We start from the raw sequence: 24,531 nt of genomic DNA on the forward strand, positions 1-24,531 counted from the left end.
GTCATCTGTGACAAAATATTCCGTCACTGGTTTTCTCCAAATCTCAGGGGACACACAATTTCCTTCCCTCTGCAGTTGCAGTTGCAAAAGGCTGTTCATGAATGTGCCAAACCAGAGCCCAAGGACTTGACACAACACCAGCAAACGTCTCTGCATTCTCTGTCTGAGTTATACCATTTGCTGCAAGCCAGTCAAAGAGAGCTTCAAAAAGCAGATGGTTAGCCTGGTGAAAACCAATGGTAACGATGATATATAATAATCATCATTGCCAGCAATCTCTCTCTCTCTCTCTCTCTCTCTCTCTCTCTCTCCCTGCCCCTATCCATTGTATTATTTTTTACAGTGTATAGCTTATTTTTTTTACTATGAAAATGAAACTCATGATTGAAGATGCAGTGAATGTTATTAATCCCCTCTGAGGTGTGAAATTGTTTTACATTATATGGACATTATTCTTGCTTGGCTTTTTGGTTGGCTTTCCGCAGTGACATTCTGCCATTGGTTGCCCATAGAGTTGTGGTGTCCTGCAGAAAAAATATCCATATGAGAGCTGACCCCAGGCTGATGAGATATTTATCTCTGGATGGTGCTTTGAAAATGAAAGGTGTAAATGCTTAGCAGAACTAATATTAATTTAAAAGAGAGGCACGAGGTGTCCTTTTATTTCACCGCAGAGTGCGGGACTGGTAGGCAGGGTTCAGGACAGAGAACTCTGCACAGACAGCTTCTGCCAGTAGGGAAGACACATGGCTGCTTTTGTATAGACTTCTGCTGCTGCTGATCTCAAAGGCATTGCCTTTCTTTATTTTATGCAACTAGACCCCTAGCCGACACTGCTGAAAGAAAATACATCAAGATGCTTAGGGATTGTCTAAACAGAGAAATTTACCAACATAATCATAGTGGTAAAATTATACTGCTATAGTTATACTGGTATAACTCCTCACGTGAACACTCTTATTTCTTTTCTGGTTTAGTTTATCTCATTTTGGGAGAGGTAGATGGGACACTTTAGCAGGCCACAGTGTAGCGTATCATTTCCTTCCCTTCACAATCATGGAAGGGATTGTGGAAAAGAGCAGGGAATACTGATGGCTTTTATTTAGTACATGCAAATTTTGGGGGGCTTTATGGTGATATTTTAGTAACAAAAGGAATTTTGCATGAGAAGTCATGATCTGCAGTCAATGGGACCCGTTATATGAACAGGGATTGCAGGATTAGGGACTTAATGCTGATTTCCAAAGTTCTCTAGCTGTCGAGAGTCTAACAGACAAGTTTAGAAGCTGTCTCAGTTTTGTACTGGTGCTATGCCTGTCTGCCACTGCTGGCAGATTATGGGACTGCATAAATGAGGCAGAATCCTTAAAAAACAAACATTTCACATTTTTTACTAAAATGTCATCAGATGGGACTCTCTAGTTTTGAATCTGGCAGTGCTGGGTTGGGAGCATATAATAGCACTTGGGGCTTGTCTATATGAACACTTTGAGGGCTGTTTATACTGAAAAGTTAAAGAGGCATTCCTGAGAGATGTAGTTAAGCTGACCTAACCCCCGGTGTAGACAGGAAGAATTCTTTTGTCAACCTAGTTACTGCCTCTCGGGGAGGTGGATTATCTACAGTGATAGGAGAGCCCTTCCCATCGCTGTTATGTCTACAACGAAGCATTACAATGGTGCAGCAGCTGTGCCACTGCAGCGTGTTAAGTGTAGACATACCCTTAATGCACAGCAGACTAATGTGGGATAGATGTACACCCCAGTATTTTTCCTCTTTGAAACTGCTTTACAAACATTAGTCTTCACAACAGCCCTGAAGCTTGCCAGCTGAACTATTTTATCCATAGGCCTTGTCTAGCTAGTAAATAAGTGTTCTTTTTAAATAGTGTTAGCTCACGTGATATTAAACACCTCTTAGCACCTAAAAATGCGTTAGGTGGTTAGGAAAAGTCTAGGATTCCTCATGACCAGCTAACATATTCATAAGGGTGTTAAATCATGTCTATACTAGGTGCTAAATCATGTAAATCCTAAGTAGTGTTTCAAATTATGTTAGGTTTTACACCAGAGAGAATGAGGTTAAAGAACTTGCCCGGGGCAAGGCCAGGGAACTGAGCCAGGATTAGAACTCAGAAATCCTTGGCTGGTAAAACTTTGCTTAATCCACAACTTTTTCTAAGAGATCAAACAGACATTTTTAAAAAAAATAATCCTCAGCTAAAGTAGGAAATGTACCAAAAAGCCCAGGCCCTGTCACAAAGCTGAGGTCACCCATGATGTCATTAGAAAATGCAATGAAACTGATTGAGGAGAAACAAAATCAAATAGGATGGACTCTGAAATCACTGAACTGAATCAAAGAGAGACAACTGCAAGACAAATGCATTAAAGATGGTGAGGTGGTCAGATCTTATGTAAAGGGGGCCAGACAAGTACCATAAATAGAAAGAAGGTGGAAAAAGGGACGAAGGAAAAGTCAGGGAAAAATAGATTAAAAAAAAATACAGCTCAGCTTCTGGTTGGCTCCATGTATAATGCTGCCCTCTCGCAATTGGCCAAGGTAAGGTGCCTTACTTCTAAGAAAGGGGGATGGGGGCAGAAAACTGTTAGCTCAAATGGCACAGGGCTGTGGAGCTTTTTGGACTAGGCTAGAGAGCTCTGTTACCCATGCTGCATGTGCGCAGTAGAGATCTTTGCCCTGACCCAACTATGGGAGCTGGATCAGGCCCCATAAGTAGCCACAGATTTGTTACACTTCCCACCAACAAAACCGCCAGTATTTCACAGCAAGAGGCAATGATGGACCTAGAAAGATCAATAGCAGCTTATTGTGCATCCCGCAGCCCCGCAACGCTGCAGAGAGCCTGAGCACAGACCCCATGGCAGACTGGTTTCCCCATTATCATTATTTCCTTCTCTCTTTCTGAATCCAGAAAATACAATAGAGGAGCAACAACAACAAAATCAATTTTTGACATTTTGTGGCAATATTGCACTCCACCATTTACCATTGTGGGTTCCTTTTCATAGCCTCAGGTTTGCTTTTGGTGCAGTGGAGTGAAACAACTGTTGAAATGGTTATTTAAATCTTAAAACAAGACACAGTAACAAGATCTTGGAATAAGCTTTACTTGGTTCCCCAGGAGACTGTCTCTCCTTGATAGGGTTTAATAAGTGAAATCACCTATGAACATTTTCTGACCCGCTGAGGGCTGAGCTGTAGGCCACCTTCACCTGACATGGACCTCAGTTTAACTCATCACATTCTTCCCCAGCTCATTAGGTTTTGTTTAGTCTTTTCAGGTTACAAAGAACAATCCTCATCAACAATCAATACCTCAGAAAATATTGAGTAGCAAAGCAAATGGATGATTTGCACTTGGCAGGGCTTTAAGGTTGCCTCAAACTAAAGTAGCAGGCTTTGGTAAACCTTCACTGGCAATTGGAAAGTCTAGGAGAACCTAACAGATTGTAAGAAAACAATGGGCCTGATTCTCCATTGTCCTGCACTTTGTGAAGTCATTTAAATCTGTGAAAAGTGAGAAACCGTGCTTCCACTCACATGAATGGCCAGTACGGATTACACGGTGTTTTACACTTGCTTTTCACCAGAGCAAATGACTGAAGATGCAAGACAGTGGAAAAACCAGGCCCTGTGGCTCCATAGGACAGGGCAGGGGAGGGAAATAGGCCTTCTCATTGCTTGTATCTTGTGTAGCCACTTACAATTGTGCAAAGTGAATGTAAAATGCAGCCAAATCGAATAGGAGCATTTTATACCCACTACTCATAGGTGTAAATAGCTATGCAAGTTGAAAGACAATGAAGAATCAAGCCCAACTGGACATGTTCAGTCTTGAAGAAAGAAGTCTGAAGGGGGACCTGAAAATCTTCAAATATGTTAAGGGCTGTGCCAAAGAGGATGAGGATCTATTGTTCTCCAGAGCCACTAAAGGTAGGACGAGAAGTAAACAGCTTAATCTGCAGCAAGGGAAATTTAAGATTATAGATTATGAAAAACTTTCTAACTAGAAGGACAGTTAAGTGCTGGAACAGGTTACCGTGAGAGGCTGTGTAATCCCCATCATTGGAGATTTTAATGAACGGGTTAGACAAACATCTGTCAGGGATGGCAGTGCAGGGTCATGGACTAGATGACCTCTCGAGATCCTACCGTTATATGATTCTATATAACCGTGTACTTTTTTAAGTGTTGATGCATTATAATCTTATCCAGGCTTGGACCCCTGAAGAGTAGAGTGAGTGATCTGACCCTTTTAAACTCTGTGATTAATTTTTAAACACCAAATTGGGTGTGATAAATAGTGAAGACCGCCAGGATGATGTGCATATGATCCAATGCATTTCAAAGGTATCTGCTGCTAGTGCTTTTAAAATGCATATAATCCAAAAGTATATTATGAATACCGCTCATTTTTCCTTGCTCCTTCCTTATGAGTTAGAACTATAACTGAGTTAGAAACCTAACTCCCATCTTGCTTAAGTTGATCATGATTTCTCCACGGTTAATTCTATAGCAGGTAAGGACCAAATTTTCTCGAGTTCATTATGGGTTCTTTTAGAGGTACCATATATGTACCTTGTTATTTAACTGCCACATCACAGATGATATTGCAAAATCACTAGGGATTTGATTAGCCAGTGGCTGAAAACTTGACACCTGGTTATTCATGATTTGTTCTACCAGGAGCACCTAGGAGCCCCAGCCATAGACCAGGACTCCACTGGTGCTAGGCGCTGGACAAACACTATGCAGAAAGACAGTCCCTGCCCTAAGGAATTTACCTTGTAAGCAAAACATCACTGGAACATTTCAGTTAGATTGCCTAGTGTACTTAATTTACATGGAAAAACACAGGCTAGACCTCTCTCATTTCCCCTTAATTTATTAAACTCACTTTCCCAGACCCTACACAAACATGAATCTGCCTTATTTCTATAACCCTGTGATACATGAGGAGGGGGGGGGGCGTAAGCTCCCTTTGATGGACATCCATCCAGCCATGGTGTCTGTTCCCTGCTTGCTTTACCTGTGGGCTTGTTAACCCTTTACAGGTAAAGCAAGCAGAGAAGAGAACTTCAAAAAGCAGACTGGCTGGGTGGGTATCCATCAGGGGGAGCTACTCCCCCCCACCCCTTTCATGTATCACAAACCCACATCAGCAGCATTTAAGTTACAGAAAAGAGCAAAGGTAGATTTTTTTTTAAAAAATGGGGATTTCAGCTGGATGCAAATACCTGAAAAAAAATTACTTGTCTGGCCACTCCATGCACACTCTTGTCTATTTTATGCTTCTATGTTTTATATAATTTAAAAAACCAGCACTGGGTTGCTTCTCCATTTAAACACGAGAAAGTTGTTCACCACTCCAAAATTGCATGTTCATGCAAGATAATTGTTTTTTTGGTTTTTTTTTTTTTTTCATTTCTAAGTGGACTTTATTTTGGGGCATTCCAGCTTGTGCTATTAAAAGATGGCATCTGATACAGAATTCTACATCCCAATTTCCTAATAGAGTCAGGTTCTTTCAAAACCTGATTTTGAAATCTCTTCACTGGCTACCAATTTTGTTAAGCTTAGAAAAAGTGGCTGTGTGTGTTAATCCTTAGAACATTGCCATTTTCCACAATAGCGACAAAATAACTGCATAAGAGGACATATACACATTTTCCAAAGAATTAAGTCTGTCTCTCAGGTCCATAGTTATTAAAAACACTATTCTGCTCTTTTAGAATTACCCATGAACAGCTATCAATGGCTACATATACACTACATGGATCTAGGGCCTGATGAGCAGAAGGGCTGAGCACCCATCCATCTGACAAGCTGGCCTCTATAGTCTATGTTCTACTCTAAACCCTCTTGTAGGGCCATCAACCCAGGAGAGGAGTTACAAAATAGAAATACAGATATTTCTCATTTGACCCAATATTATGTATGTACAAATGAATGCTATGGAAGATGTGTATATAGCAGCTCTTTCCCAAGAATTAAGACTACAACTGACTCTTCACCAAATTCTTGTATGTTATGCTGTATATATGAGGGAAAACAGAACCACCCTCGGGAGAAAATCTCTAAAGAGCTATATAACCCTGGCCTCCATCTTCTACCTTCAACATACAAGTAATCAAAGGAAGTTAATTCCTATGAAGCAAGCACAGCACACACTTACAGTAAATCCATAAAAACAGCAGGATAGTGGATATCTATAAAGCTGCAATACTTTCATTTTCCCTAGTGTGGTTAATAAACATATTTAAAATGCGATTTATAATGGCTACAAGAACATAAAATATTGAATATAAATAATGACAAATGAACAGTAATAATGAGATATACTCAGCCAAATTCAGCTCTTTTATACCTGTGAAAACCCACTTGCATCACGGTTTTCAGAGGTGTAAAATAGTAAACTTAGACGAATGTCATTATCAAAACACTCTCAAAATATCAGATGAATTGTATTAAATTAGGCCAATGTAATATCACTGAACAGGCTTCACATAATGCAAGTAAACTGTGTATACACCCATTGCCCTTAAAACTAAAGAAATGAAGCCAAGGTTCAGATCGTATAGTGATAAGCACTATAGAAATACCTATAAAATAGAAATTGCATTAAATACCCTGGGCCATATCCTCAGGCTCACTTTATCCTATTTGTATGATCTTTCTTTTGTATAAATACATATATTAAGTCATATGTGACACATGGGAGAAAATCCAGCGTTTAGGCTTGATCTCACTCTACACTGGTGTAACTACTCTTTGACTTTATTTACTCCTGATTTACATCAGTGTGAGGGCAGTGTGACAACAGGATCAAGTTCCATATATTTAAGAGAAAAAGGTAGGAGTTATGTGGATAATCATCTCGTTTAAATTACATGGCGTGTTACAGGCCAGATCGTCCTTTCCTTTCAGCTCATAGCCTTATGCAAGAGGCAGCACATAGCTATGCTACTCCAAAAGGAGTCCAAGTAAGGCAGTATGCCACAACTAGCATGTTGCTACTATCAGGAATCAGCACCTGCAGCATAGCCAGTCTGGAAGCAGAGCCAGTCTCCAGGCTACCTAATGAGCGCAGCTGGCCTGTAGTAGGCTACCCGATTGGCTACATGGCCTGATGGATTGGAAGAGTCAGCAGTCTGGTGCTTAAGCCCAGTGGCTGCTCAAAGCATTTGCTCATGGCACGTCTGCTTGTTTCTAGTCCTGTCCCTGCCTCATTCCAGGTAACCTGGTCCTGACCTTTGGTGCTGATTGCTGCACCAATCATTGAGCGTGACTACCCATGACCTGGTTGCTTGAGAGCTACCCCTCATTCCCCTTCCCCTCTTCCTCCCTTGTCCTTTAGTTGGATGAAGTACTGGGTGTGCATCTACTTTTCTTTCCCTGCACCTGAAGCAGAGATGTGGTAAGATCACCCTGGGATAGGTGGGTGTGAATAGCTTTCTCCTCTTTGTGCCCCTGTGCAGGCATGTAGAGGCAGCTCAAGACCAAGACCTGACCATAGATGCTGGTCAAGACTTGTTGGTCTAAAGTTTTAAAAGTGGCTAATCATTTGGGTGTCCAACCCAAAGCACCTTAAAAAGGCCTGGTTTCCAGAGGGCAGGTGCTCGGCAATTTCAGCCTCTTTAATGTATCTTAGGTTGGGCACTCAAGAGCATTAATCAGTCTTGAAACTTTAGGCCATTGCGTATAAAGGAAATGTAATTGAAAGCATGAAATAAAAAGGTTTTATTCAAAAAAAATCTTCTGAACTAAGAAGAAATTGCAGCAGCAGGACTAGATGGCTCAGGAGATTGGCAGTGAGCTGTGTAGTTTTATACTGCTCTAAGAAAGGTTCAAAATCAGTATGGTTCATTGATTCAAATTCAGTAGTGACCAAAAGCAATCTAAGAATTTCTCTGTAAACTCTATGGCAGGGGTTCTCAACATTTTTCTTTCTGAGCTCCCTCCCCATATGCTATAAAAACTCCACGGCCCACCTGTGCCACAATTGTTTTTCTGCATAGCCAGTAGATTAAAAGTTGTATTAAATTGCTAGTTATATAGTTAAACACACACACATATAATATAAAAAATAAAAGGATAATATAGATACAAAAATAAAAAACTGAATATTATATTTTTTTTCCTTACTCAACATGAAACTTATTGCTGGTGCTGACACAGGCTGGGTGGCCCGCTGAGGTGAGTCAGGGAGTGGAGGTGGTACCACTGCCCAGGACTGAAGCCTGGTTTATTTTGGCAGACCCCTGAAACCTGCTTTCAGCCCCCCAGGGGACTGCAGACCCCTGGTAGAGAACTGCTGCTTTATGGGCTATGGTGATTTTAGCCCAGTTCCTGTGGGAAAGATAGAATTAGCTTTTCATCACTAAAGATGGTCCTTCCAAGGGTGTGTGTGTGTGTGTAAGCTCGTGCTGTCACTCTTCATTCTGTTACTTGTATGAGAATAAAAGATCACTTCATTTTGTAGGTATGGCATCTTTGAGAGGCACTACACTACATTGCTATCAGGAAGGATAATAAAAGAAACAAATGCAGTAAAGTCGAAGTTCCTGCTGCCTTAATTTCTCCATGTTCCTGTAGCCCGGGGGTTGTTGACAGCCTTTGCTGAGAAGAAACTATTCTCATAATATTGTCTGTTCAAAACAAGATCATAGAGGTGAATTGAATACTATTTGCTTTTTAATGGGGAGACAAATAGAATTTGCACTGAGTAATAGCTACATAATCCTGGAGTTTCTCTGAAAAGGATAAAGGAAGAGTTGTTTGTGTTCAGTTTTATCAAATTTTAAATTAAGTTACCGAGGAAAGGTTAGGGTAAAGCATCATTTGATATTAAAGAGGAAGAATAATGCCAAATTCATAGGTACTGGCTTTTTCAGGGCTTTTGTACACATGAGAATAAGATCTGTAAATTATAAAATGATACTGAGATCCCTTCTAAGAGACCTTCACCCTACCATTTCTCTGTCCATCCGTTGTACAAGAGATGGTAGTGTTCTACATAGTTTATCACCATTATTAGAGGCTTGAAAACACTTGCTTTTCCCCAAAAGAAGAACTAAATATAGCTGATACAGAAATTCTTTCACAGCAGCTATGCCAAGTTGTTGTTTTAAAACACGTCTGTGCTGAGAAGAAATGGGCACGTATCCATCTTGCCTTCCGGCCAAGCCATTTAACCAGATCTGGGAATACTGACAAAGTTTCTCAGTCTCTCTCTCTCTCTCTCTCTCTAACATAATTGTATAAAATAAAGCAACCCTTTCCAGCTATCAGTAGGGAAACAGAAAGCCACAAAATGGTCATTAAAATATTATGCTGCACAGTTTTTTTCATCATATTCATAGTCATTTTAATGTACTACTGAACGAAGCCAACAGTTGTGCAGCAAATATGCTTTCACAGTTATAAAAAGGGGTAAATGTCAATATGCAAATCAATAACTGGCTGGATGCCACTGGCTTCTGGATGGTTATCTGAAGACTGGAATCTTGCTTCTTTTATTGTGTCCTGCTCACAATGGTACAGAGCCAGTGCTAAATAACCAGTGTTGTTACTAGAAGGAACCAAGCATAACAATGTATTTTCCACTGCATGAATCCGATGAAGTGGGTTTTAGCCCACGAAAGCTTGTGCCCAAATAAATTTGTTAGTCTCTAAGGTGCCACAAGTATTCCTCATTCTGAATGCAAATCATGAAGTCCCGATGAACATTTCTGCGCATGGCTGCTTATTGTAATCAGCTATGGAATTTAATGAGGCATCTGCAGTTTATAGATAGCCTAGTTCCAACATAAAGTGCACTGAGAATGCTTCTTAAAATTCGTCAGTAAACCATAAACTAGAAAGAGCTCACTTCAGGACACAATGCATCCTATCAGTTTATAATTCCAAGTAACCATATTCCCCAGATAGATCTACAATGAAATTGAAGGTTAATTCAGAGGTCAGCAAGGTCTCCTAAGTAGCAGAATAGTAAAAGGAAGGAGGGTAGTTATTTTGAGTTAATATGCTTTATTCACATTTGATTTTACTTTTTATAAGTGAAGTAGCCACTGGAGTCAGTAGATACTTCTGACACGTGACAAGAGCAATTAACTCTTTGTACAACCCACATCACATGAGTTGGGTCAAGAAATAAAGCTCAGCCTCGTACCCGTGTTTCTAGGTATTACGCCATTTCTATAGTCCTGAATTCAGTAGGCTGGTTACCCCTTCTCCATGCCCGATATGTTCCTTGCAGCCTCATTAAGCTCACAGACTTGCTTATAGTCAGCATCAATTCCCAAATGTCAGTCCAGAAAAAATGTCTGCCCTACTTTTCCACAGCAGAAACACAATCTGAGGGAACGAGTGGCTCCCCCCTGTGTCCTGGGTGAATGGTCTCCTCTTTCCTTTGCTCCTACGTTTACTTTTCTCCAGTGCCTTTGGTTGTTTCCCACCTGCTGCTGCTGCTACAGTTGTAATGGTTACTATAGTGGCTTTGCATCTAGTTCTTCTTCCATCTGCTTCTCCTCCAGCAACTCTGCTTCTAAGTACATCTCAGCCAGTGCAGACAGTTGGTATCAGCTCATCCATCCCTGAACCCTTCATGTAGCTGACTTAAATGCATCTTTAAAAACAGCAGCTCTATTAACTCTAAGGCCTGGTCTACAACTAAAAATTAGATTTGACCTAGCTACATCGCTCAGGGCTGTGAAAAATGTTGTGCTCTGTGAGACATAGGTTGACCTAACCCCCAATGTAGACACAGCTAAGTCAGTGGAAGAGTTCTACCACCTCTCGGAGAGTTGGATTAACAATATCAATGGAAAAACCCCTTCTGTCAATGTAGGAAGCGTCTACACTATGGCACTACATTGCTGAGTTAGATGCAGGACTCACTGAATTAAATCTATAGCCAGTGTTATGTAGGAGGTCAGTTTATGTGATCATAATGGTTTCTTCTGGCCTTATGGTCTATGAATCTATTCCCAGCTTATCAAGAATGGCTAGGCTCATGGTCTGTGGTATTGTCCGCTCCCAGGGCTCTATATGTTGCTTGTGACTCTCCTGTTAGGAGTGGAGTTGGACAGTCCAGGACTAACCTCACTGAGCTGCAGTGGCCATCTAGCTGAATGTAATCAGACATGCTTCTGGATTACCATCTAGTTCCATTTTACCTGGGTGTACTCTTGGGCTTGCAGGAAATTTAGGTTGTAGTTTATTACAAGTAATCAATAAGGATAACCAAAATCCCTCCCTATAGCTGCCCTTCTGCATTTGTGGAATGCAGATTTTATTGATTAGAAGATGGGATGGGATGTTCTTTGCAGCACTTTGAAATAATTCGACAACAACATCTGCTAAAGAGGAGTCCCTCTGAAACAGTGAATTCACAGAAAAATAAAAGGCTTGTTGCTAAGAATTACAGATATTGTCAGCTACTGAGTAAGCAGCTGGAAATCACTGGCATTATTCCCTGAATCTATAATACATTCCAGGGTTTATTATCTTGGACTAGCATATGTTATTGCCACAGCAAAGAATTCTGTCAAACTTCTTCATGTGATCCATTCACTAAGTGCGTCTCAAGCTTCACAGGAAATTGGCTATGAATTATTTTGTAACCATTGACAACAGCATGTTGACTTTAAACATCTGGGATTAATATTTGAAGTCTTGGTCTAATTTTGTCATAACCTGTAAATATCTGACACTCTCCTTAAAAAATTTCCTGGAATGGCATCCCTTGAAGATTTTTAACACATGTTATAAAGTGTAATCTGTGTTAAGATTGAGCAGTACTTCTACAGGATAGAAAGAGAGAGGTAGATTTGTATTGTTAGCTATTAGAAATACATGTAACAGCAGCAGGAAAAAAGTAAGCTTCATTCTGCTCCACTTTTGTTGTTGAATATAGTTTACTTGTCAGTTTTATGTCATGTAAACATCTCATTCTCCCTCCCCTCCCCACAAATGTACAGTAGTCATGTCTCACTTGCCAGAACCTCAGCTGATGTAAATGGACACAGCTCCGCTGAAGTTAATGGCATTGCAGCCAGGGCCGGCTCCAGGCACCAGCTTCTCAAGCAGGTGCTTGGGGCGGCCGCTCCGGAGAGGGGCGGCACGTCCAGGTATTCAGCGGCAATTCAGCGGACGGTCCCTCACTCCGCCTGGGAGCGAAGGACCTCCCGCCGAATTGCCGCCGCAGATCGCTATCGCGGCTTTTTTGTTTGTTTGTTTGTTTTTGTTTTGGCTGCTTGGGGCGGCCAAAACCCTGGAGCCGGCCCTGATTGCAGCTATTTACACCATCTGAGGATTTGCCTAAAGTGTTTAAAGCTGGAAAAGTGGCATATTGCCTAATCCTGGCACAATGACTTCTTGCTTAGTCAAAGCAGATGCACAAACTGGTCACCCTTATGCGGTACATATTGGGTGGCTGACAATCACTGCTTTAAAGACAGCGTTCCTATAGCAGCCTCTTGCAAAAGGGTTTAGGTAGAGCTGGTACATTTTCGGCAACAAAGTTTGAAAGAAGTGAAGAGTCTTCATTACTTTCCACCTTTTTTTGTAGAAATTTTCAAAACAGAAAATTTCAAGCTAACTGAAAATAGAAAAAAGCTGACAGAAATTTTTCATCTAGTTCTAATTTCAGTGAATAATTTTAGTAGAGGCTTCAGACGAGGAAGTCTTTTTAAACAACTCTGTTCCAATGCACATATTGACTCTAAGATGGATACCTAGAGAGGAATTGTGGGGCAGATTGTCACCTGATGTAATCTGGCGTAATTCCAGTGAGTTCAATGGAGTTACACTGATTTACACGAACTCAGGTTCTGGCCCTGTATACACAGTTTTGATCTGGCACAACATGTACTACTGCTCAAGGCAGTTAGAAATGGAAAGAATACGTGATCACTGATCTGTGTTAATTCTTTTGTGGATGTCTTGTAAAGAGGCAAGTTGGTTTTGAATAACGGGATGTGAGCAAATGGCATTTCTACCTTTCTCCAGACAGAATATAGAATCCATCTAATATCGTACTTCCTAGGGTTTGGCCTTCCTTAAATAATAATAAAAGAATATAAACCTCAGCCCTTTCTCCCTATACCTTGCCATTCTTAGCCCTTCCTGGTGAATCTCTGTATTTCCACCCCTCGTAGCTCCTGACCAGAGACTTATAACACCTCTTTTATATCCTGGTGAGCCAAGAAGTCACATTTGTCACAATGAGTCAGCAAAATTTACTCAGCTTTACAAGAGAGCCCTGTGAGGTTACTGATTATGCCATCTGTTAAACGGGGCCATAAGGAATCCCAGGGTTAGTGATTGATTTCTAAAGACTGAAACAAACAAACATTTTATAAAATACATGTTGGTTGGCTATTTTTTTAGGAGATTTAAATGTGAGTTTTTTTCATATTTCATACAGTCAAGTGCTTGCCTTGTTATCTGCCTGGGAACTTACAGGACCCCATCTCCACAGTATCTGAGTATGTCACAAATATTAATGGATTTACTCTAACAGCACTCCTGTGAGGAAGGGGAGTCTATTATCCCCCTCCCTTTTTTTTTTTTTACACACAGATGGGGAACTTAGGGCCAGAGAGATTCTGGGTCACTAAGTGCCTATCTGCACCTTGAGGCGTCTAAATATCTTTGATATCTGACCCTAAGTGACTTGCTCAAGGTCACAGGAACAGGGGCTTGAACTCAGATCTCCCCCTGGTGGGTGCTCTGACCACCAGGCAATAAACTACTCTGAGGTGGGTTACTTTCAATCTCTCCTGGTGAAGCTGTACCACTTTGCAGAAATACTTAACAATTCATTGTGCCAAAGAGCAAGATAATGACTTTATAGACTAGAGATTAAGGTATCCCCTAGGGGGTGAGGTAGGAAAGTTGAATTCAAATCTCTTTGCCTGATTCGGAGGCAGGAGATGTGGATTCAAGTCTCACCTCCCTCCCCCAGGTGAGTACTTCAATCACCAAGCTATAGCAGTGATTCTCAAACTTTCACACAGCAAGACTCTGAGTGAGACCCCCCCTTATAAATTAAAAAACACTTTTTTAATATATTTAACACTATTATAAATGATGGAGGAGAAACATGGTTTGAGGGTGGAGGCTGACAGCTCACAAATCCCCCCCCAAAGTAATAACCTCATGACCCCCAGTTTGAGAACCCCTAAGCTATAGCAATGTTCTCACTCTCTTTAACTTTGGCCCAATGAATATTTAAAATAGTGTATTGATAAATAAAATATCATAAGTATTTATACAAAGATAGAACCTGAATGGCCTAAGCCCTCATAGTTAGGGCATTCATGTAGGAGGGGCGAGAGGGAAGTTCAAGTCCTTGCTGTAGTGTGAAGAGTCAAACCTGGGTCTCCCAGGCAAGTGCCCTAATCATGGTAATAAAGGGACACAGTTGTTTGGCCTGAAATGAACTTTTCCAATTTGCTGACAAATTCCGAATATTTCTGAACTGAATTGACTATTTCTACTGATTTTTCCATTTGCTGACTGACCCGAAAGAATCAAACATCTGCCCACCTCTCCTCCTGAGTTCCCGGCCCTAACCACCAAACCATCCTTTCTCTGTGCCTGGTTTGCATTACTTTGTTGTTGTGACAACATATACCCTGCACAACACATTAGCACAGAAGCTATTGCTCAACAGTGGTTCTAAAACTATGGTCTGTTGCTCTCCTGTGGTCTGCAGAATGGAACATTTTGAAAATCAGGCAGTGGTGACTTGTTTGGCCAGGATCCCTCTACTACACAGTACTCTAAAGAATGGAAAAATTACAGTGGAGAACAACTGGCCATCTTACTTTCAAGAGGAAGCAAATACAGCATTGCGATCTGAATTTATAAATTGGAGACAACATTGCAAAAGGAAGGTGGTGGTGAACTCTGTTGGATTGTGCTTGGACCAATCCATTCACCTCAATGTTTCTCATAGACATGATCTTGGATGTGATCAAAGAGAATAAATGGTGAAAAAGAGCCAGCTTTGGATGAAAGAGATGGAAATACACTCTCCCATCTGTGGAGTCACAGTAAGGAGTCTCACACTGATACCATTAGAGAATACCTGGAACACTGCATGAAGAATTTGAAACTTAACACAGGAAGTTTGCTTAATATGAAGGCATTGACTAAACTGTTAGGATGAATTATTCACAGGCATGGAACAGAGCCAGTGAAAACAGACAGTAATCTACGAGAAATTGTAGAACGATTCTGAGGATTAATTGCTTCAAAAAATTCAGTGCTCCTTTAATATTAGATTTAAGATTATCTTGAGTTTTATGCATGTTTACAAGTCCACACATTCCAATGCAAGGAGCTGGACACAGAATTCCACAGGTAACGGTTGAGGGTGCTATATTGCTGGGAAGTATATTTGTAACAATGTAACAAACTAACACTAGATTTTAATACCACCCTTATGGTACAATAATTATGACTCATGTAAGTAGGGATAGCAAGTAATATTTATATAATAATTTTAAATAAAATATTGTAGTAATAAATAAAATATCATTTTACCAATAATAAAGATCAAAGTAATAAAAGAGATTATTTAAAAACACTATGGGAAACAGCTTTGTCAAAATCAGTTCAAGGTTTCTTGTTCTACCATTCAGTCCATTACATAAATAAAAGTGGTTTTTTTACTCTGTTCTTTATATAATATTTTTCAAAAATGTGCAGGAAATTACAGTAATTTTGTTTACAAATCAAAACACATTAAAATCAACTGGCTTTGGATAAGCGATTATGAATCATTCATAATTCATTATTGTTCATTCTGGATAATTCATACATTAGTGCACACATGGTTTGGAATATACAGAGAAAGTACAAACTACAGCAATCTGGTCTGTAAGCAATTTCCTGGCACTCCATCACCAATAAAGGGATTGACTAATTAGTATCGTGTAACATTAATTCTATACCCCACTGGTAAACAATCACAATTACCCAGAATCCAGTAAAACAAATTTAAGAGCTTAGATCATGATCTTACAATGGACTCTGCATGGACCTCCCCCTGCATCCTCCCAGATGTATGCGGGGGTCGGGGCAGTCTCAAGGCCCTCACCAACTTGCTACCCAAATGGGGCTGCATGGCAAACACATCAATCATCTTCTGCCTCCCATGAAGGCATGAGTTTTTCCAAAATCCCAGCAATAAGGAAGATTTCCCCTCTACATCCTTTTTTGTTGCTCTTTTCTTGCTGACTTTTTTGCTTCCTCTTCTCTCTCTCTCTAGGGACTTGTATGACCCTTGTCCCCGTAGTATCTGAGTGCTTCACAATTATTCATGGATTTTAACTTCGCAACATGCTGTAAGGAAGGGAAGTGTTATCTCCATGTTACAGATAGGGTACTGAGGCACAGGGTTGATTAAATGTCTTCCCCAAGATCACACAGGAAGTCTGTGGCTGAGCCAAAAATTGAACGTAGGTGAAGTCTAGTGCCCCTGTTCTCTGACCATCCTACCCACCTATTAACTGCTCTTTTTAGGTACTGTTCCTCCCTCCCTTTAGTTCTTTTTGTTATCTTCTGCCACTGTGTGCCTGTTTTAGTTTTGCTTTATGCTACCTGTTGTGCCTTGTGATGGGATGTACAAACCCTGAAGAGGTTAAAGGACAATACTGGCCCCCAGGTTGCCCCACCCCTCCAGACCTGCAAAGCATGCTCCATCTGGAGAGGAAGCTCAGAATGGGGAGGCTGGGGAAGAAGACAGACCCATACTGAGGGCTCCTGAACAAGGGGGCTGAAGATGCCTGCTGAGCCCTGCGGGAGCTGAAGGTTTAGCTGTCTTTTCTTTTCTTTTGCTATCTTCGGACTTGGAGATGTGGTGGGAGACGGATGGTAGGAAGTGACCCAGGGAGGCAACTAGCAGGGCATTCCACGTGTTAGCTCTCAGAGGGCCTTGGTTTGGAGCCCAGTACAGGGGGAGGGTCTGGGCTCTCCTACCAACTGCCCTTATTGACAGAGGGCATAAGTCTCACTTCCACCCCACACCGCTCCAGTAATGGGATGGCAAGGACTTTGAAAATCCTGAGACAAAGCTAAGCCACATACAAGGGTTAGAAACTGGACTGGAAGCCCTTCCCACTGGGAGGCAGGGCTGGAAACTGGGTGCCCTGGCCATCTGAGGACTCTATTATATGCCTGTTTTTCTTTTGCATCTCTTTGCTCTTATTTCTTCTTTTTAAGATCTCTGCAAGGGAAGCAGAACAGTAACAATTTACACAGAGAGGGAAACTAGCACTACACAGTTGGGACAATCTGGCCTTAACCTGGTGTATATGGAACCAGGAGGAACACCCCAGTGCAGAAAGGATCCTCCAATGGTGCAGAGTCAGCACAGATGCTCCTGCCCTACAATCCCTCCCTGGGGCTGACCTGGGTGGGAAAATGGGGCATGGTCAGAGGACAGGGGCATGGCCAGAATAACCCGGGCTGCAGCTTTAGCTATTTAGGCAAGTTAGCAGCTGGCATAAGTTACAGCAGCCATTAGGCTTTCATTAGGTGAGCTGTCTGGACAAGGTTTTTTGAGGTAGTAAAATAAGACTTTCTCAGGTACATTAATAATATACAGCAAGGTCTAGTTTACTTTGTTTTTATTATTTGTAAAAAAAAAAAAAAAAGGAAAAGTGCCAAATTCAACTCTTCTCCCTTCCAAAGTGATGGTGGCATAGTTTGCAAGCCCTGTACAATAAGTGACACTTCTTTTCTAATTGCAGTCAATTGAAATCTGTCCAACAGTAGAAGACACACCTATAAGCACTACTTTCCTTTTCAGACTAGATATTCCTTGTTTCACAGTTTAGGGCAACTACACTTGTATACACTCATAGTCTAGCAAGGACACCCACTTTTAGGCTCTTGGCTCCTCAGCCGTCACCTCTCTTGGGCAGAGACCTGTATCTCGTCTTCTTGACCAGAGGTTTTTCCAGGCAGCATAGTTCTCTGCCTGAAAGTGGCTGTTGTGCAAATCACTCATGCGTGTGCTTAAGTCCTACTGAAGTCGAAGTTCAGCACACATATCAGTGCTTTGCCTAAATGGATGCGATCACTCATGTGCTTAAAGTTAAGCCTAAGTGTTTTGTGCCTAAGTGTTTTGCTTACCTGGAGCCTTTCTCCTTCAACCAGGGCCTGCTCCAAAGCTAATTAAAATCAGTAGTGTTTCCAATGACATTACTAGGCTTTGTGCCAGGCCCTTAGTTATATCAGTTGCAGTGGAGCTACATATGAGATTAAACATACTTGGAAGAGTTTTGGCTAGGCTTTGAATGGGCCCATAGTCCCACTGAAGTTGATTGACACAGCTATGTAGAAGACTAAACATACATGTAGGAGATTTTTCTGGATCAGGCCCTTAATCTTTATTTGGTGCTTTACACTTCAAACATGCATAGTGGGGATTGAGATTTTGATGGCTTTAAAATTAGGGGTGAAAAGGGAAAATACACTTTGTTCTGAGTTAGCAAAAAAAAAAAAAAAAAAAAAAGGGTGAATCTATTCTGTATTCTTTTAACTTGAAAGCTCCAAAAAGGCTTAGAGAAAAAGCCTTGAAGATGTTATCCTTTCATAAAAGCAAAATAATTAAAGATTTTCACAAACTCATTTATTTTCACATAAAATATTCTATTCCAGGCATGCCAGGAAAGCTGTTTCAGAAGTTAGTCATGTAAGGCAAGCAGCTGTGTACTGATAACAAGGCACAAACCGGCATCTCATTCTAAATTCAGTACATAGCAATTCACTAACCCAGCAAACTGAATTTGTAATGAAATAAATAAATAATAATAATATAATATAATTAATATTGTTAGAGTACAGTTCTTAAATTGCAATATGTACCTATTTTGCAAGAGAAACATTATAAAAATGCCTTGCAATGCCTGCAAACTGCTTGCAATATTTTCAAAATAATGTTCTTGTGAGTGAAAAACTACAAAAACCTTTGTTTTAATTATTATTAATTTAATAATTGAAGACTGAAAAAGAGACACCATTCATATATGCATTTTAAATCTAGAATATTTATGGGATTTGTGCTTGCTATCAAAACTACCATCACAGAATCATGATTAATGTGTATTTTTTTTCTGTGCTCATACTGTTTGCTGCAGTGTCTCTCAGAACAATTCATAATATAGCTTGCTTGCTGGCTTTCAGAATGTAGTACTGAATGAATACTAATATCAGAAATATCTGGAGCAAGACATAATTTTCATGATTTTTTTTCTCTAATAACACTCATAATTTAATTTTGTATTTACAATTCAGTTTTATCAAAAAATTAAAATGCAACCTTTGGGAGCAAATATGTAGAGGGGGAATACATTTTGGAAGAACTAGTTGATTAAAGGGCAGTTTGCTAAGTGCTTTCTCCACTTGATAGGCGAGTCCAGGGTTGGAAAGAAAACAGATAGACAAACCCTGCTCTCATTAAGACTGGTGTAGATCTGGAGTAACTCTATTCACTTCAAAAATGGCTCCTTTGACTTCTCATCAGAATGACCAGAGCTTCTATTAAACCTAATGGTGGAGTCTCATAAGTTTTTGCCATGAGAGGTTTTGATACCTATGTGGATGATACCCGTGATACATGTGACCTCATGATTATCATGACAGACAACTCTGGGGAGAACTGAGGCTTCAATCTGACCAACTAGCACACAATAAAGTACAACTTGCTTTGTCTATACTAGTTTCAGAAACTAGTATAGAACATTCTAAAACACCCAAAACACCCTTTATTCTAGGAAAGATATACCCTGAATTATTGTGTGTTGAGAAATTTCTGGTCCCAGAGAATTTCCAGAAAGTCTCAAACAAACCTATTTTAAATGTATTTTAAATGGGATTAAATTAAAGTATATTATAGGTTGAAGTAAAGCACTATGCACTACACAACATACAATGTGTACATTTTCCAGGGGCAAAGTAGTCTATCAGACAAAGGTTTTGATTGGGATCCAGGCACTCTGAATTCTGACCTTATCTCTCATTGACTTGATCTGTGGCCATGGCCAACTCATTTAACTTCCCTGTGCCTTCTTGCATGTAAAACAGAGACAATAATATTTTCCCAATTCACAGAGATATTTATGAGGATTAATTTATTATTATTTGCAAAAAAAAAGGCACAAAACACTCTGTGATAGGTCCCATTACACATAAATATTTGAAAGTTCCTCTAGTTTATGAGGCATTAACAAGAATTGGCAACATTAAAAACCAATTTATTTATTTTATTTTGCTTTGGCTAATGAAATAATAATAAAATAATAATAACAATGCTGGTATTTCAAGCTGCTGTATATGAACTTTGGTAGCATTTCAAATCTACCTGCTAAAGATTAGGTCACAATTGCATTGTAACTTCAAGATGAAGATCATCAGAGAGACTAATTGGTCAAGGGAACAAAGGATACCACGCTTTTCACATCTAGGTTAGTGTCTCAACTCTTGATGATGTTGGTACTGACTACACATTCATTACAACCTGAAGGTTATTTAGTAGCCTTAGTGCTTTGGTTGTCTCAGTCCAATTCCTAATGGACAAGTGCTCATATCTCTAAACCCATTAGATATTACTTGGCACTTTTGTGAGCAGGCTCAGCAGAGAGTCTAATGGACTCAGAGACAGTGTTTCCTTCTAATTCCTTTCACAACTGACACAGATTAGTAAAGCATGTAGGGAAGGTTACACTGTTGCTTCTCAGGAACATAGGGCTTCATTAAACCTAGATGAGTCAAATATGCCAGGACCTTTCACCAGCAATAAATTCACCCCACCCTCTCCAAAATTAATGAAAAAGTAACATCTTACAACATCTTAACTATTTTTCAGAGAAAGCCACCTTTACCCGTCCCCTACCCTGCCATCGCAAAGGAACAGAAACCTCAATCCACAAAGGTGCTTAGGTGCCCAAATCTTGATTTATGCACCAAAATCCAAGCTTTTGGCTCCACTATAATCCTGTCAAACTGTGTAGGTGTCTAAACTCACTTGGTGCCTACATTTTCAGTGTATAAGGTTCTCTCGGCTCCTACATTTCTACCTCTGAGTCCATGCGGTGATGCCTCACTCTACCCATCCAGACACCTATTTCCCACCTAAGCCCCAGAGTGATCTATGAATTGGGGGAAGATAAGCATTTGGCCACCTATCTCTCGTGCAGGGTCCAATCCAATCCACAAACTGAGGGAAGACCACTCTCTTATTTTATCTGTGAGGCCCAATCTGGCTGGCATGCACAGAGGATGCCTACTGGTTCAGGTCCCATTCAAAATCTGGCCACCACTGAAAAAGGAGGTGGTGATAGTATTGCCCACTTTATAAATTTTAGCCCAGTGATTAGGGCATTCACCTGAAATGTGGGAGACACAGATTCAATTCCCTTCTCTGCTAGGGGGCACAGGATGAAAGAAGGAGAGAGGATTTGAACAGGGCTCTCCCGCACCTCTTAGAAGAGTGCTCTTATCATTGAGCTGTGGGATATTCTGAGGTGGAGTTCCCTCAGTCTCTGCACTTGACACTGTTCAACTGTGGTGAACTAATGAAAGAGTACTGGGGGCTGGAGGACTGACACTGGGTCTTCCACCAGGCAACAGAGTCATTCTCACTCTCTCTCTGGCCCAAGGACTTCAGTATTTAATCACAGTGGAACAGTCATTGGATCAGTGAGAGAGAATGAAAATGACTCTGTCCATGGGTTAGGGCACCCTGTAGGAGGTGTGAGACCCAGGGTCCAGTTCCCTGCTTCAATCACTCTTTCATTATTTATCCACAGTGGAACAGTCTCAACAGGAGAGAACCATAGAATTGTAGGACCGGAACTGATCTTGAGAGGTTATCAAGTCCAGTCCCCTGCACTCATGGCAGGACTAAGTATTATCTAGACCATCCCTGACAGGTGTTTATCTAACCTGCTCTGAAAAATCTCCAATGATGTAGATTCCACAAACTCCCTAGGCAATTATTCCAGTGCTTAATAGTTAGGAAGTTTTTCCTAATGGCTAACCTAAATATCCCTTGCTGCAATTTAAGCCTATTGCTTCTTGTCCTATCCTCAAAGATTAAGGAGAATATTTTTTTTCCCTCCTCTTTGTAATACTGTAGCCTTTTATGTACTTGAAAACCGTTATTGTGTCCCCATTCAGTCGTTTTTTCTCCAGACTAAACAATATTTTCAATCTTCCCTCCTAAGGTCACGTTTTCTAAACCTTTAATAATTTTTTTTTGCTCTTCTCTGGACTTTCTCCAATTTGTCCACATCTTTCCTGCAATGTGGCACCTAGAATTGGACACAGTACTTCAGTTGAAGAATTACTTCCCATATCTTGCTTACAATGCTCTTGCTAAGGCAATGTCTACACAATGCATCTTACAATGGCACGGCTGTGCCACTGCAGCTGCACCATTGTAAGGTGTGCTGTGGGGCCGCTTTTCATCGCCGGGAGAGTTCTCCTGGTGACAAAATAAAACCACCCCCAATGAGGGCGGTAGCTTTGTTGATGGGAACGTGGCTCCTGCCAACAAAGTGCTGTCCATACCAGCACTTTTCGTCGCTAAAACTTTTGTCATTCAGGGGTGTATTTTTTCAAACCCCTGAGTGACAAAAGTTTTAGCAATGAAAGTGCCAGTGTAGACATAGCCTAATACATCCCAGAATGATGTTTGGTTTTTCTACAATGGTGTTACACTGTTGACTCGTATTTAACTTGTGATCCACTCTGACCCCAGATCCTTTTCCGCAGTACTCCTTCCTAGGCAGTCATTTCCCATTTTGTATGCGTGCAACTGATTGTTCCTTCTTAAGTGGAGTACTTTGCATTTGTCTTTATCATTTTGAATTTTAATCCTATCCTCCAAATCACTTGCAACCCCTCCCAGCTTGGTATTGTCCGCAAACTTTGTAAGTGCTCTCTCTAGGCCATTATCTAATCATCGATAAAGAAATTAAACAGAACTGGATCCATAACCGATCCCTGCAGGACCTCACTCTATATGCTCTTCCAGCTTGACTGTGAACCACTGATAACTACTCTCTGGGAATGGTTTTCCAACCAGTTATGCACCCACCTTATAATAGCTCCATATAGGTTATATTTCCCTAGTTTGTATATGAGAAGGTCATGCCAGAGAGTATCAAAATCCTTAATAAACTCAAGATATATCACAGCTACCGCTTCCCCCCCTATCCACAAGGCTTGTTACCCCAAGGAATGCTTTGGGTTCTTGACAGATCCATGCTGACTGTTACTTATCACCTTATTATCTTCTAGGCGTCTGCAAATAGATTGCTTAATTATTTGATCCATTATCTTTCCGGGTAATGAAGTTAAGCTTGACTGATCTGTAATTTCCCAGGTTGTCCTTATTTCCCTTTTTATAGATGGGCACTATATTTGCCCTTTTCCAGTCCTCTGGAATCTCTCCCATCTTCCATGTCTTTTCGAAGATAATCAATAATGGCTCAGATACCTCCTCAGTCAGCTCCTTAAGTATTCTAAGATGTATTTCATCAGGCACTTGACTTGAAGACATCTAACTTATCTAAGCAATTTTTAACTTGTTCTTTCCCTATTTTAGCCTCTGATCCTACCTCATCTTCACTTGCATTCAGTATGTTACACATCCAATCGCTACTAACCTTTATGGTGAAAATTGAAACAAAAACGTTATTTAACACTTCTGCCATTTCCACATTTTCTGTTATTGTTTTCCCCCCTCATTGAGTAATGAGCCTACCCTGTAGTGTCCTTGGTCTTCCTCTTGCTTCTAATGTATGTATAGAATGTTTTCTTGTTGGCCTTTATATCTCTAGGTAGTTTAATCTTGTTTTATTCCTTGGCCTTTATAATTTTGTCCCTACATGCTTGTGTTATTTGTTTATATTCATCCTTTGTAATTTGACCTAGTTTCCACTTTTTGTAAGACTCTTTTTTGAGTTTCAGATCTGAATGAGAATGAGATCTGAATGAGAATGAGAAAGTCCCATTTCAGTTTATCCCATAGCTTAGAGCTCTTTTGTGGGAGAAGCCTGTTCAAATTCTTTCTCCCCCTCTGGCAAAGGAAGGAATTGAACCTGAGTGTCCAAAGTGAGTACTCTAACCACTGGACTAAAAGTTATAAACTGACACTGCTTCCTCCTCCTCCTCAGGCCACTTTGTGAGTGAAGCAGGCACCTAACTTATTTCCACAAGAAATTACTTGGCTGCCTAATTCATCTGATTTAAGGGGAGGGGTTCCTGTTCATTGATCACTAAGCATATATGGGCGCCTCCTTGCAGCCTGGATTTAGAAGCCTATCTCCGTGAGAGGGATCCCCTTGTAAGTCAATAGAAGTTTTGATATTGGCTTTATTGGAAGTGTACTGGGATCACAGAAATAATTCTGTAGTATAACCCATTCTGCCGTTTTTAAGATTAGTCACCCATTAGGGTTACCAAAATGGAGGTAGTTCCATC

General features: G+C 40.6%; 1 protein-coding gene across 4 annotated transcripts in view; it reads left to right on the forward strand.

Moving 5' to 3' along the window:
• DIPK1C (divergent protein kinase domain 1C) overlaps positions 1 to 24,531 on the forward strand; it is a 43,819-nt gene that overhangs the window by 15,096 nt on the left and 4,192 nt on the right. For 2 of the 4 annotated variants that reach the window (XM_065585160.1, XM_065585159.1), the window contains exon 4: positions 1 to 24,531. This exon is cut by the window's right edge and continues 4,192 nt beyond it. In XM_065585160.1, the coding sequence (XP_065441232.1) occupies positions 1 to 222 (222 nt within the window). In that variant the 3' untranslated portion in view covers positions 223 to 24,531. The other 2 variants (XM_065585161.1, XM_024102102.3) reach the window with 2 other exon arrangements.

This window comes from Chrysemys picta, chromosome 2 (genome assembly GCF_011386835.1).
Source record: "Chrysemys picta bellii isolate R12L10 chromosome 2, ASM1138683v2, whole genome shotgun sequence".
Lineage (NCBI taxonomy): Eukaryota > Metazoa > Chordata > Testudines > Emydidae > Chrysemys > Chrysemys picta.